Source organism: Mustela lutreola, chromosome 6, assembly GCF_030435805.1.
Source record: "Mustela lutreola isolate mMusLut2 chromosome 6, mMusLut2.pri, whole genome shotgun sequence".
NCBI classification, from domain to species: Eukaryota; Metazoa; Chordata; class Mammalia; order Carnivora; family Mustelidae; genus Mustela; species Mustela lutreola.
In genome coordinates, this window is record NC_081295.1 from 117,589,590 (window position 1) to 117,603,472 (window position 13,883).

A 13,883-nucleotide genomic window follows, 5' to 3' on the forward strand; every position below is an offset into this window, starting at 1 on the left:
ATATAGCAGGACTATAGAGGAAAAAAGGGGGGGCATGATAAGTACAACATTCGGGATAGTATTGGGGGGAAAAGGTGGGGGGTGGGAAGGGCAGGCCACAGAGATTTAAAAAGCTCTGCTTCTTTGTCTCAGACAGGTGGCAGACACCAGATGTCTTACTATATTGTGGAGTTTTTGTTTTATTTATGTTATTGTATAACTGCTATTTTTGTAGATGCTCAATATTTAATAAAAATGATTTTCAGAGAAGGCCTAGACTAGTGTGAAGGTATGTTACCACGTGTGCAAAAGCGACACACCCAAGCACGTGCGCGCACACCGGTGTTCACGGATTTCTGGAAGGTTACCTGTTCAGCGGACAAAACTAGTTGCCTGCGGAAGGGGAACCGGGAGACTGGGCACAAGGAAGGAAATTGTCTTGAGTTTTTAAAATGTTGAATCCTACAGACCTACTTAAAAATCATAAAGTTCTACGACAGAGAAGTGGGGGTGGTAGGGATGGGTGGGGAAACGGGGAAGAAAAGGGAGGGTGTGAGGAAAGGAGGGGGGGTTGGGCGGGAGGAGGAGGTCTGGCTGGACTTGGAGGGCCCAAACCTGGGTGTGCCCAGGGCCGCACAGGGAGCCAGAAACCCCACTGGACAGCCCTGGGGAGTCTGTGTCCTCGTCCCGCAGTTCAGGCCTAGAACCAGGTGACTCTCTCACCCCTAAGGACACGGCCGGCTTCAAACAGTTGCCCACATCAGTTCTGGCTCTGCAATCTTTTGATTCCCCCGGTCTCTTTCCCCGACCCTGCCTTCTTATCTCAGCCCTTCGTCCCACTGGTGATTTGAACAACTTCACTTCACTCTTCTGAGCCTTCATCCTCGATGACTCTAAAATGTGCTTGTGTGTCACCAAGGGCAGTCAACGGCAAACAGGCTCTCTTCATTCCTTTTTACTCCTCTCCTCCAGGACCTCATTGAAATCTCCCGGCACATCCTTAGTTCACGCTAACTCAACAGGAACCAGGGTCATGAACATGTTCCTGAGGACGCCAGCCAGAGAAGTAAAGGCACAAAACAGTAGGCATCAGCCAGTAGGCAAGGAAGGATTTGGACACAGCATGCAGAGGGCCTTCTGCCCTGCTTGAGGACTGGAGTGCTGGCAGGTTGGGTCTGGATGAGAATCGTGACCCTGAAGCTGGCTTCAGTAGTCTCCAGCTCAACTGCCAGGGTTAAGGAGAAGAGACCCAGGGAGCGTTGTGTTACTCTGAACCAAGAGGTACCTTATTGCGCAAAGAGCCAGAGCACGCATCTGGGTGGCACTGAGAAATGGGTTCCCCAATGCAAAAGCACCTTAGCCAGAAGGGGAGAACCCTTACTGTATAGTGGAGCTTAGTGGAAGCCAGCCAACAAGGCTGCCAGGAGCAAAGCCCTGGGCTAACAGTGCTAAGTGTTGGTGAGGATGTGGAGCAACCCATTCATTGATGTGGGAGCACAAAGCGTACAACCAGTGGAAAACTGGAAGAAACTCATAATGCTAAACACATAAATGTTATGCTCAAGCTAAATGCTTAAAGCCAGACTCCAAGTCCTAGCACTCCTGGGGATATTCTGAAGAGAAAGGGGCTCCGTGTCTATAAAACGGCACAAATGAGAATGTTCACAGCAGTGTTACTCAAGCATGAGAGCCCCGCAGCAGTAACAACCCGACGCCCACCAGCAGGAGAATGGACAAACACCCCGCAGTGTATTTGTACGACAGAATACTACTCAAAGCAAACTAGAGCTACATGCAAAACAGCGATGGGGTTCAGAGACAGAATGTTGAATGAAAGAAGCCAGACTCAAAAGAGCGCATATTGTAGGAGTCCATTTTATGAAGTTCAAAAACAGGCAACACTAATCTATGGCTGTAGACATCTGACAGTAGTCACCCTTGGAGAAGGAGGATATGGACTGGGAAGGAGTACAAGAAGCTTTCTAGGGCACACTTTCTAGGGTGGAGACACATGTACAAATTCACGGAGATTAAACTTGAGGTTTGTGTACCTTAATTACTATATGTACAGTTGTATATAAGACAACAATAAAGGGGCACCTGGGTGGCTCAGTCAGTTAAGCATCCAACTCTTGGTGTCGGCCCAGGTCATGATCTCAGGGTTGGGAGTTTGAGCCCTGCGTGGGACTCTGTGCTCAGCAGGGAGTTTGCTTGACATTCTCTCTCTCTCTCTCTCTCCCCCTCCCCCCACTCTTCTCCTCCCCCCATTCATGTATGTATTCTCTCTCTCTCTCTCTCCCCCTCTCAAATAGAAAAATAAATCTTAAAAAAATAAAATAAAATTCAAGGTCTAAAGTTCCATTGCTTCTGCCACTTGCCCTTCCAACCTGGCTGCTGGCCTTGCCCTCAGAACAGTGTTTTGTGTATCTTCGGAGTGACCTTTCATGCCAGGTGCTGGTGGTTGTACTGGAGCAGAGTGGGAACTTCTCAAGCTAGAGAAGAAATGGTGTAGTCACTTGGGGGCTGTCCTTCTTCTGCAGATGTTTGAACACAGGGCAGAATTTGGTCTAGGACTTATTTCCATGGAAATATACACCCAATAGCAAAGTTCCTAGGACAGAGAGGTAGAATTCCCATTCAATTTCAACCGCTAGAGACTACCAGTATGTTAGCAAAACAAAAAGGAAGAAAACAAAAACAAGCAACAGTTGGCTTGGGTCGGTTCAGAACACACAGCAAATGAAGAAAAGCCGAAGTCGGGCAGGAGAAGTGTTTGACCTTGAGTTCCGGTCATGCCAAGAACTTCTGCTCTGATGTCAGAACCCACAGCCTCTCGGGGCAGCCGATTTACCCAGCTACCCAGTGCAAGAAACTGGAGTACGTGCTCTGTCTAGGAAAAAACAGGAGACTATGAGGAATGACACGAAAATTGTGGAAATGGCTATTTCTGGGTATATAATATTCTTACTTTATATATAAAATCATTTTTATAACTTTATATATAATTATATAATTTTAATATATATTTTATTTATATATACTTTATATATAATTATATAATCTTAAAATTATATAATTTTATAATATAATCTTGTTTTCTCCTTTGTGCTTTAAAAAACAAATCCTGACTGAGACAGCAAGGAGCAAATTTTATAATCTTCCAGTACCAGCTTGTAAAATCCCGTGGGGGCCCTTCTGGACTGTGAAGCTAGGGGAGAGGGGACTGTCCCCCGAGGGCACATCAGGAGCCATCAGGGCTGAATTTCCAATACTTCTTCTTCATCCCCCAAAGAAGTCTACAAAACTGAAAGGAAGAGGAAGGAGCTCACACATCGCTTCAAGAGCAAGGGCAGTTAGACGGAAACCAGATCCTTCCAACCAGCCTTATTGGGGCCAAGCAAAGGACACAAGGTTCTTTGACACAACCCTTCTAAGATTTGGGGACAATTAGCTTTTGCTACTCCAGGTAGTCTGAGTCCTGGCCCTCTCAAGAGTATTCAACTTGTAGGAAGTACATATATATATATATTTCTTTTCTTTCCACGTCTGCTATCCTTGAAGGGAAAGGGTGAGCAGAAGGCCAACCCCAAGTGCCAAAGTTGAGTCAGAGACCCCTCCAGCTCAAAGTTTACAGCCTCGCCAGGTCGGGGGAGTGTATCTGGAAGGCAAATTCACACTCAAGGGTTAATGACAATTCATACATTAATGGAAGTGGCTAAGTTGACAGAGTCTGGCAAATGTCTTTAATTATATTTTTAAACTTGTGAGGAAAATGAAATGTATTTCTAGTCAGTACCCCCACATGCTCCAATATCAAGATATTCTAGGCTTCGGTCCATGAATTTTAATCACAGGATTGATAAAACTCGCTAAGGATGCTTCTGCTCACCTTGAGGGCTCTGAATGCCTGGGCCCGTGGAGAGTAGAAGGTGCTGGGTTCTGGGGTCTTTCTGGTCTTTTCCTGCTCTGTGATGCTGAGCCCATGTGACCCGCCTCTTTCTGTGAAGTGAGTGGGTGGGCCTCGTTGCTCCCTAGGACTGGATTTCCTCAGTGTGAGGCCCTCCCCAGTGACCAGAACCCCCCTGAAGGCTGTTTCTACCCCCAACCCCGGGCTCCAGATATGAGGGGTTTTCCTCAGGTCTGTCCTTTCTCCCTGTCCTTGGCCACTGTCGTAAACTGCCCTGGTGGGCTCTGGTGTCCCCACGTTTCTGTCAAGTGCTCCTATCTTCCTCTTGAACTCGGGGCCCAGGCGCATCTGCTTGCTGAGGGTGTTTCTCAGATGTCCTGTGGGCGGCACAAACTCATCAAAACTAAGCTCTCCTTCCTCCCCTTCAAACCCACAGCTGATGCCTCCAGCCAGGTGGCAACCCTGTCTGCACTCGTGCTTTTTGACTCTGACATCTAATTGGCTGCAAAGTTCCAGTCGCGTCTCCTACCCGTTCAAATCCTCCAAGGCTGTGCTAATGCCTCTCCCTGGCTTCAGGGTCCTCTCTGAAGTCAGCCTCTGTGAGGCTCAGAGAAGCCGAGTACCATGCCTGAGGTCACACAGCCCATGAGCGACAGGGCTCTGAACACCATCACACCCTTTTGTGATCTCAGTGGCCACCAGGCAGACAGAGATGGAGACGGCCACCAGTCATTGGAGAAGAGCACCCACCAAAGCTCCCTGAACCCTGCCTTTGCCTGTGTTGCTTCCTCTCTTTACAAGGCCTTTTCTCCTCATCCTTACCTGCTAAAACCCTGCCCCTCTGGGCATTCTCCGTCTGTTCAAAATGGTTTTATAGGGGCGCCTGGGTGGCTCAGTGGGTTAAGCCTCTGCCTTCAGCTCAGGTCATGATCCCAGGGTCCTGCTCAGCAGGGAGCCTACTTCCTCCACTTTCTCTGCCTGCTTCTTTGCCTACTTGTGATCTCTGTCTGTCAAATAAATAAATAAAATAAAATAAAATAAAATCTTCATAATGGTTTTATGGGGTGAGCGTCCCTTCTTGCCTTAAGTATTGCCTTTGTAATTCAAAATATAAATTTATATAGAGGGATTTTTAAGCCCATTTAAAGGGTTGACTGAATTGCTGCATTCTTCTGAAAGCTTTTGTTATTCAACCAAACGTGGTGTCTTTCTCGAACTCCTCCCCTCTGTGGGACCCTCACACAGGCTTCCTTGTTCAGACCTGTCCGCAACATGTCTCAGGAATCAGGCTGTGAGCCACCTGTGGACCTGCATCCTGTGGGCCGGGGGTGTGCATCTCTGCACCCCCAACGCATAATTCCAAAATTATCAGCACATGGCAGATACCATGCCAATGTTGTATTATCACATTAAGCACTTTTACACTCTAGTGACCTCAGTGAGAATTTCGAAGGCCACCTGGAGGAGGCGATCCGGAGACCTCTGTCCTCCAGTCACCCTGCTGTGACACGTAACTCTCAGCCAAGCACAGGAGCCAGGCAGGAGCAGAGATGGGATAGGGGAGGGGATGGGGAAATGCTGTCCCGGGCCCAGCAACGGAGCAGTTTGTCCCTGGCAACTCACTCTCTGCTCCTCAAGATGTCCCTTTCCAGAAACGCTGGAGCCATATATGGCCAGTGAGAGAGGGGGGCTGGTACAGAAAAGGCCAGCATAGCCCTGAGATGCTGTGGAGCCCACCAGGAAACCCTTGGCCAGATCCTTGTCGTGGGATTCTGCTGCCGTTAGTTGGCTGGCTGGCCTTGGACAAGGCTTTTAATCTTGCTGATCTGTTTGGTCATCTGCAAAATGAAGACCAGGCGCTAGGATCCCTTCTGGCGAGCCAGGAGGAGCCAGGCCCACATTAGGCCTGTGTGTCCCAGCTATCTCTAGAACGGGGACAGCAACGATGACAGAGGAGACGTGAGCATCCTCTAGTCTCAGATTTGGCAAGCTTGGTAAACAGGTGCTAGAGACACGGGGCTACATCTCCTGCTGCATGAGGAACAGATGCTCCCGAAGGAACAGGGCCACAGGAAAGCTGAGCCATGGGCCGGAAGGCTGGACCTTCCACAGGCCTGAGAGGCTGGAGCTATTTGGGAGGGAAACAACGTTGGAGCCCACCTTCACACCCCTCCCGGGAGTCCAAGAGAAAGACAGACAGAGCCCTTTCCAGCTGGGAGCCTGCAACAGCTGGACAGCCCCATTCTTAATGGCTCCCACCTTCTGAGGAGGCGGTGGGCTACAGAAATTAGGAAGCAAGGGGCGGGCCCCCACAGACGATACCAAACACAGCACAGCAATTACTGCCCATTAGAACATTTATTTCTCAGAGAGAAAATAAGTTTCAGACAGTCATATTATAGTAGGTAAAATTAACTTTTGTATTCTTTACAAGCATAGATTTTTCTCTGTTTATTACCTCTCTTATACCATCTGTTATAAACAATTCTAGAAAGCAAATAAAGTCACTTTCTACAATAAATAGAGCATAGCATCGTGTGCTTCACAGCAGACGCGACTGAGACACGTAGGCCCCGAGCCACAGCAGGATCTGAGCCGCTTCCCATTCTAAAAGAGCAGTTTTAAAAATAAGACTCAGAGAGAGACTGAAAGAGTCAAGGAGCTTGGGGGAAAAAAGAGACTAAGAAAGAGAAGGTGTTTGGGGGAAGAAAGAGACACAGAGAAAAGAGAGAGAAAGCCCCGAGATCTTACAACACAGGTTGAGACAAAGGTCACAGAATCCACAGCTGACCGACTACCTGGGGAGAGGGGGACGCATTGGCTCCTTTAAACAAACCTGGGCATTTAAACTGTGTGCATTTAAAACACTCAGCCACACAACGGAGGACTCCAGTAATGGAAACTATAGGCCTCAATAATTTAGAACAGTATTTTACAATTATATACACCATGTCCTTCCCTAGCCATATGCTGTATTGTATTTTTATTATTGTACAAAATCCAAAACCCCATCCTTTATGTTATAGAGAGTTTTGTTGGTTCCCTTTTAAACTCTGGCTCGTGTCCCAAATGTATAAGAAGTTGTGGTGGTTGGTTGGTTGTATTTTTAAAAAGTCGAGTGTGTAAAAATGGCAGTGATCTCCCCAGTGACTTTGTTTTGTCCAAAACTCCCCTATGAAAAATTTAAAACAATTAAAAAGAACATCAGATTAAAAATCAACATGGCGATCAGTGGCCTGCGACCTGGCGGCCTTGGTGCTTAGGAGGTGAAAAGAATCATCCAGAGAATAGACATCGAAGCCTCTGAAAGTTGTGTTGGTTTCTCAGTCAGCATTCCCCGTTTCACAGTTGTTTTTTTTTTCCTTCCATTTTTGAGAAGGTGAAGGTGGGGAGGGGAGTTGAAAGGAGGAGAGGGAAGAGGACAGAGAGTGAGAAACAAAAGCATGGTGTCCCCTGGAGTGCGGCAGCGGGAGCAGCAGAGGCTGGGCAGGGCAGAGCGCAGGCAGGGGGCGGCTGGACTGCAGGGCCCCACCATCCATGGTGGCAGACAGTGAGGCCCACAGAGACAGGACAGGAGGGGTTAGCGGCAGACCCAGCTGAAGAGCACGGATGCACCCCACAGCCCTCGCCATCCAAGTGGACGGATGGACACTCGGCCAACCAGCCTGGTCTGACAGGAGCCCACCAAGCCTCAGCCCGCCATTCGGCACACAGGGAGAGGGGAAAAGGGGAAGAGGGGCCTCGCCTCGGTCAAGGAGGCAAGCCTTCAGAGCCTGGCCCCAGCTGCGTGTCTGCAGCGAATACGGGTGGGGGGATGTGCTGGTGGAGGGGTCACCCGAGTGGTAGGCTGCCCTCTGTCCTGGGCCCTGAGGAACCAGGCGGAGGCACCCACCTAGCATAGCAGCTGGCCTCAAAGGGAATGAGACATAAAAAGAAGAAGAAAAAAAAGACCAGTTTGGTGATGGTTTCTGTCCATGTGGCACAAAAGAAAGGAAAGGAACATGGGAAAAAGAGAGACGGCCCTGGTGCAGAAGATGGGGGGACAGGGAAGAGGTATAAGAATGGGTGATGAGTGGGGAGAGGGTGAGCTCCGTGAGCTTCCCTGCGGGACCCTCGTGTATCCACAGCACCTCTGGGGTCAATGTCAGAGCCTCACTTGCCCTGAGGCGTAGTTAGCTGGGAGTGGGGAGGAAGGGGCCAGGCACACCTTTGAGAAAGAGCCTAGGACCTCTTGCATTCTGGGCTCAGGTCCATCTCCTTGGCTGGGCCTAAGCCTCACAGCTATTTCTACTTCTAACTGGTTCGTCAGTGGACTAGCCCCTGAGCAAGCTCAGGTGGGAGTTTTTGGCACACAGCAGGCCCACCAGGGGAACCACGCAGTTGGGTCAAAACTGGGGCCTTGCCCATGGGGAGGACACAACCCAGTCCCTGGCCTGCCATGGAGGGGGGAAGCTGCCGGCCATATGACTGGCTGGGGCAGGAAGAGGCCTCTGTTCCTCATGGGACAGAGGCAGGACAGGCAGACGCAGGCCAGGCCCTGCCCTTAAAGGTAGCTGGAGGTGACGAAGGAGTGGGGCCCCCGGACCCGGCTCAAGTGGATCATTGCACGGTCGTAAGCCACCTGCACAGACTTTCGGATGCTGGTCTTGCGGCCTTCCAGCATCTTGAGCTTGTCCACAGTGTCTTCCACACCCAGGGGCAGCACTTTGTCCCTTGGAAGCCATTGCCTAAAACACAAGCACAGCAAGAGGCCTGGGGTGTGGTGGGTCACATGAGGGGGCCCCTCTGGGCCATCTGCCTAGGACAAGTAAAGCCAGGGGAGGCGACAGAACAGGAGGAGACAGACAGGGACACTCCAGGCAGGTCGTCTCCAAAGGACCTGTTTTGTAGCCAGGCCTTCCCTGAGCCCCACTCACTCTGCTTAGGGATGTCAGGACCTGGGAGCCAAGAGAGGCCCATATGAGGGTTAGCCCTCACCCTGCCTTGGGACATTGGGGAACTATGGCTAGGAACTGGGGCTGATACCAAGAATCAATAATTCCTTGGTGGCGACCACAGCAGGGGGGGGGTGCGTGTGTGCGTGTGTGTGTGTGTGTGTGTGTGTGTTTAAAGATCCCCAGGTGAATCTAACATATGGTTAAAAGCTAGCCTTTGGAGCCAGATCATGGTTTGTATCCCAGTTCTGGCTATGAGATCTTAACTTTCCAAGCCCCAATTTCCTCAGCTGCAAAATGGATTGGAGGGGTTCGATGGAAGATTTAATGAGGATTAAATGAGATTATGTATGTAAATCAATTTGCATTAGGACACGGAGTAAACAATTAATAGTAACTATTATTATCTGGACTGGCTAGTCCTACCTCCTCATTCTATAGAAGCAGAAGTGAAAAAAGTTTCCTGCTGCTAAGAGAAATCTTGAAGGGCAAGTAAGCCCTTTGCCATGGACCGAAGCACTCCAACTCTACATCCCCCCCAACCCGAGGACCAAGACACATATGCCCACATCCATGGGGAGGCTCTCAGCTGAATCTTCTCCAGGAATCACCCTCCACCAAGGGAGCTACCTGGCCCAAGGTGACACCCGCCCCCGACCCCCACCCAGGGGTAACCAGCATTCAATGACTAGTTGACAGGAGGATACAAAGGCACAGACGCACAGACCAAAATTGTGACATCGCTAACAAGCCTCCCTGAGGAACAGCGGAGGCCTCTGTAGCAAGTGTGACCCTGTTCAACAGGTTCCTCTGCCCAGCCCTGCATCCCTCATCCCCACAGCTCTCCCCAGTAAGCCTCCTTACAGAAATCTCCACCTCAGGTGTTTCCCAGAGAATCTGACCTGAGACAGTTATTATTAGCGTGCCAGGGGCAGCCAGCTGCTGGTAATGCTTCACCCTACCTGGGTGGAGGCAGGGTCATGGAGTCCAGAGCCCTCTGTGGACCTCCCCAGCATGGCAGTGTGTGCACAGCCTCCCAGTCGGGCCGCAGCCCACACACTGATGCAACCTCCTGGTGGGAGCACCCACTCACCAGGTGCGCTTGTTGTCAAAGAAGAGGACAAGGAAGAGCTTCTCTCCAGCCTCGGCCTGTTTCTGCTCTCCCAGCTTCAGCACATCCAGAGGTGGGACAGGGATGGGGACACCATTGTGCAGGAGGCCCTCCCGGGGCATCTTGGGGTCGATGATCTGGAGGCAGGAAAGAAGATGGCCCTTAGCTGTGGGTGGAGGGGGTGAGCAGAGCACACTGCACCAGGACTCCCTCCTGAACCTGCCCCCCACAAGCTATGCAGGGCCTTAGCCAGGCCCACAGCCAAGTGATGAAGGGGTCTGACCTCTTCTGTGACCACCCAGAACCCCAAAATGGAAGTCTCGGCTCTCCTTTCCCAGTTCATTGGTCTAATCCTCTAGCCCTGCTCAGTCAATTCTTCCAATGAGTGAGCTTGCTCCATGAACCTTCGGGGTCCAGAGCTGAAACAGAAGCAACGTGAATCCGGGGGTGGGGGGAGGAGGTAGGGGAGGGGACACTGGTGTGTGTGTGTGTCAGAATTGAGGGGGTATCTGTGATGTCCAGGCCAGACTGGCAAATTCATTCTTCCCAATGTCCCTTAGGGGAAGGGAGTAGAAGCCATTTTTGCCCTTGTCAATTTCCCTTTAAAACCTTTGCAATTCCTATCAAAGGCTCCAGGGCCTTCCTAGACACCACCGCTAGGAAGGAGCTTCTTCAACAGCAACAGGGCCCATCCCTTTGGTTCTACCTACCAGAGGCCCTGGCTACCCACTATTTTCTTGACTATATTCTGCTGCTGTGTGGACTAGGTACATTTGTGGGCATCAGAAAAATGCTGTAAGACTGAACTTGGAGGGTTGCTGGAGAGGGGCCCTAGAAAGAAGGGCCACCGGAGAAATTAATGCTCGGGGCTGCAAGCTCCACAGGACAGGGGCTCTGCAAAATGCCTGGTGACATTGACAACCATGACCTCTAGCTCTAGGAAGCACTGACAGTGACCAAAGCTCCTACTTATTCACACATCACCATCTTATTTCATCTTCTTACTGATGCGGAGAAGTCTGCTGACAGCTAGCTATCAGCTGACTGAGGAAAGCACCAGGCACAGGAGGATATGGCTGGCTGTGGCCACAGTGGCTTGAGCCTCTGCTGCCTGCTGCCCTACACAGACCTCGTTTCCAAAGCAGTGGGCTGATCATCTCTGTGTGCTGAGGCCAGAGGGGCTTGGAAATGTACTGAGGAAGCAGCTTTCTCCAGAGATGGAACAATCTTAATTTCTATACCCTGTCCCAGGGGGCCTGTTCTCATAATAAACTGCTCTGGCTATTTACCTTTGGGTGTCTGCCAGCTTCCCTACTTCCCTCTCAAGATAAGCAGCTGAAAGCAGGTGTTTTGGTTAAGAGTGTGCTCTAAGGAAGAACCACCCCTACCCTGCCCCCAGCTGTGTAGTTTGTTCAAAACTCTATCTCCCAGCCTGTCTGTGCCCCCTGGGACCGAAGCTAAGGGTCCTAATGAGAACCACCACAAGCCCTCCTGAACTTCCTCAATTGAAGAAGATAGCGGGGGCCACTCTTCACTAAGCCATGCTGGTTCCTGCCTTGGAAAGGGAGGGAGGAGAGTGGGCAGATGGTGAAAAATGCCACCCCCCACCCCTGCTCCGGGCAGAAGCAAGGTGGGTAAGTCGCCCCTCAAGGAGAGCTCTCCTCCCTTTTTAAAGAAGATACAGGCAAATATGTCCCAAAATAACACATGATGGACCATTCGCTCAAATGTTATGCAGATGTAAAACAACATGGCTTGTGATACACTTTAACGCATTATCTGATAAACGTCTACATACATTATTATTAGAGCCTTACTACATAAACAGAGACAAGACATGATGCAAAACGCTTACAGCTGACATGCTAGAACGGTGGGGTTCCTGCTACTTTTCCAAAACTTCTATAGTACAGGCACATTATTTTATAGAAAAAGACTTTTTTTTTTAAAAAAACAAGAGCCAAAAAAACCCATTCGAAAACCATATATTCATTATGGACACAAGTACACATTTAAGAATGCACAGGAGAACTGGGAGAGCGTAAACCAAAATAAAAACACAGGCTGTGTTCAAGTGGTGGGTTTTCTCAGGTGGTGGCTGAATTTATTTAATCATGAAAGAAAATGTTATGATAAAGAAGATAACTGAAAAGGGAAAAAAAGAGACCAGTTTTAGACTTCTGTTGTTGTTTGTTTTTGCACTGTGAGACTTAAAAAAACGAGTATCAAACTTGTACAGCTTTAAGCACTTCCTCAGCAACTATGCTGGGGTCTCAGTGACAACAGGGCACAGACTCCAGGCCCAAAACTCCTCAGCAGTTGGATCACTGCGTGGATCCCCCCACCTGCCATTATAGGGGGAGTGAGGTAGGCAAAAGGCATTCCAGTATGGCCCCAGCAAGTTGTACAACCTCTGAGAGCTGTAGCTTCCTCCAGCCCAAAAGGGTCAGAGTTTCCGCCTTCGTGACCTTAAGAAGCCGCTATTAGACCCGAAAGAACCATGAGAAGCCCAGAACCATGTATAGATGCAAGCAGTTGGCAGGGTAGTTCACAATCCTGATTACAGATCATCTGGAAAGGTTTTTAAAAAAATATTTATAGCTAGAGGCATCTGGTGGCTCAGTCAGTTAGGCACCTAACTCTTGATTTCAGCTCAAGTCATCATCTTGGGGTCGTGAGATCAAGCCCCATATGAGGCTCCACACTGAGTATGGAGCCTAAGATTCTCTCTCTCCCTCTCCCCCAACCCATCTCGTGCTGCTCTCTAATAAAATTAAATTAAATTAAAATTAAGAAACTATTCATTGCTTAGTTTGGCCTTATTCTCACTGGGTCGTTCTGAGATGGGGCCTCAGTATCCGTATTGTTTAAAAAATCCTCCATGATTCTGGCATGCCCCAAAGGTTTAGAATCACTATCTTCCAGCGCCAGATGGACATTACCTCCCCAGTACAGAGGGAGCTCTAAGAAATAACAATCAAGGTGATAAAAATGGAATTTTTAGCTACTGCTACTATGGAAAAAATGAGAAATTTTAGCAACTACTGGTGGGAGTAGACACTGAAACTAACTTTCTAAAGGCCAGTTTGGCAATTTGTATCAGAATTTTGCAGAGACCTTGCCCCAAGAAGGCACCTCCAAGAATTCACTGTACAGAAATCATCATGATGTGCACAAATTATAGTCATGTTTACTGCCAGCTATTTGTCATAGTGAAAAACTCTAAACAACCTAAATGACCAACTACAGAATGGTTAAATAAGGTGCATGCATACAACTGAGGATAATGCAGTCATTAAAGTGATGTTGATAAAGAATGTTTAATGGCACAAGACATGCGTGTTCACGGTACACTGTTAAGTGAAAGGGAGGTTAAACAGAGTATGATCTCATATTTATGCATTTTTTTAAAAAGCTGAGTGGCTATACACCAGGAGGTAATCTCCGAACAGATGAGATTATGGGTGATTTTGAACTTAGTGGCTCAGAACACAGGCTTTGCCATCACACATGTTGAGCCTTGGGCTCAAATTCCAACCCTGCTATTTAATAGCTAGATGACCACAGGCAACAGACAGACCCTCAATTTTCTTCCCCACAACATGAGAAAAACCATACCTTCCTCAGTATTTCAAGAATTTGCATGACAAATATTTAATAAATTCTCTACAACAAGCATACATTACTTTTATGTATAAGCAAATAAATAAATGCTATTAAATCCTTATGAGCCCAAGTCTCTGTCTTCATACTTTTACCCTATTTTGAGTGCTCCAAGCTAGGGTCCTTGATGGGTTGACCCACCCAGACTGGGGTAAAACCTCCCTCTCTTCTGTGGCTAAAGGCACCCTGACGCCCACCGTACTCTGCTGGCTTGATCCAATCAGATAAGCCCCCAAGGCAAGACAGGGGCCAGAACAGCCCAGGGGAGGGAAGAGAGTGGTGTCTGGGG

The 13,883-nt window shown here is 49.0% G+C and overlaps 1 protein-coding gene across 3 annotated transcripts in view; it reads right to left on the bottom strand.

Annotated features, from left to right (window-relative positions):
• Positions 1-6,225: 6,225 nt before the first annotated feature.
• BRPF3 (bromodomain and PHD finger containing 3) overlaps positions 6,226-13,883 on the bottom strand; it is a 34,846-nt gene continuing 27,188 nt past the window's right edge. Inside the window, exons 12-13 of one of the 3 annotated variants that reach the window (XM_059178482.1) lie at positions 9,914-10,068; positions 6,226-8,613 (exon numbers count right to left, since the gene is read on the bottom strand). In XM_059178482.1, coding sequence (XP_059034465.1) covers positions 8,430-8,613; positions 9,914-10,068 — 339 coding nt within the window. In that variant the 3' untranslated portion in view covers positions 6,226-8,429. Of the gene's footprint in view, positions 8,614-9,913; positions 10,069-13,883 lie in introns of those variants that run through there. The other 2 variants (XM_059178483.1, XR_009354788.1) reach the window with 2 other exon arrangements.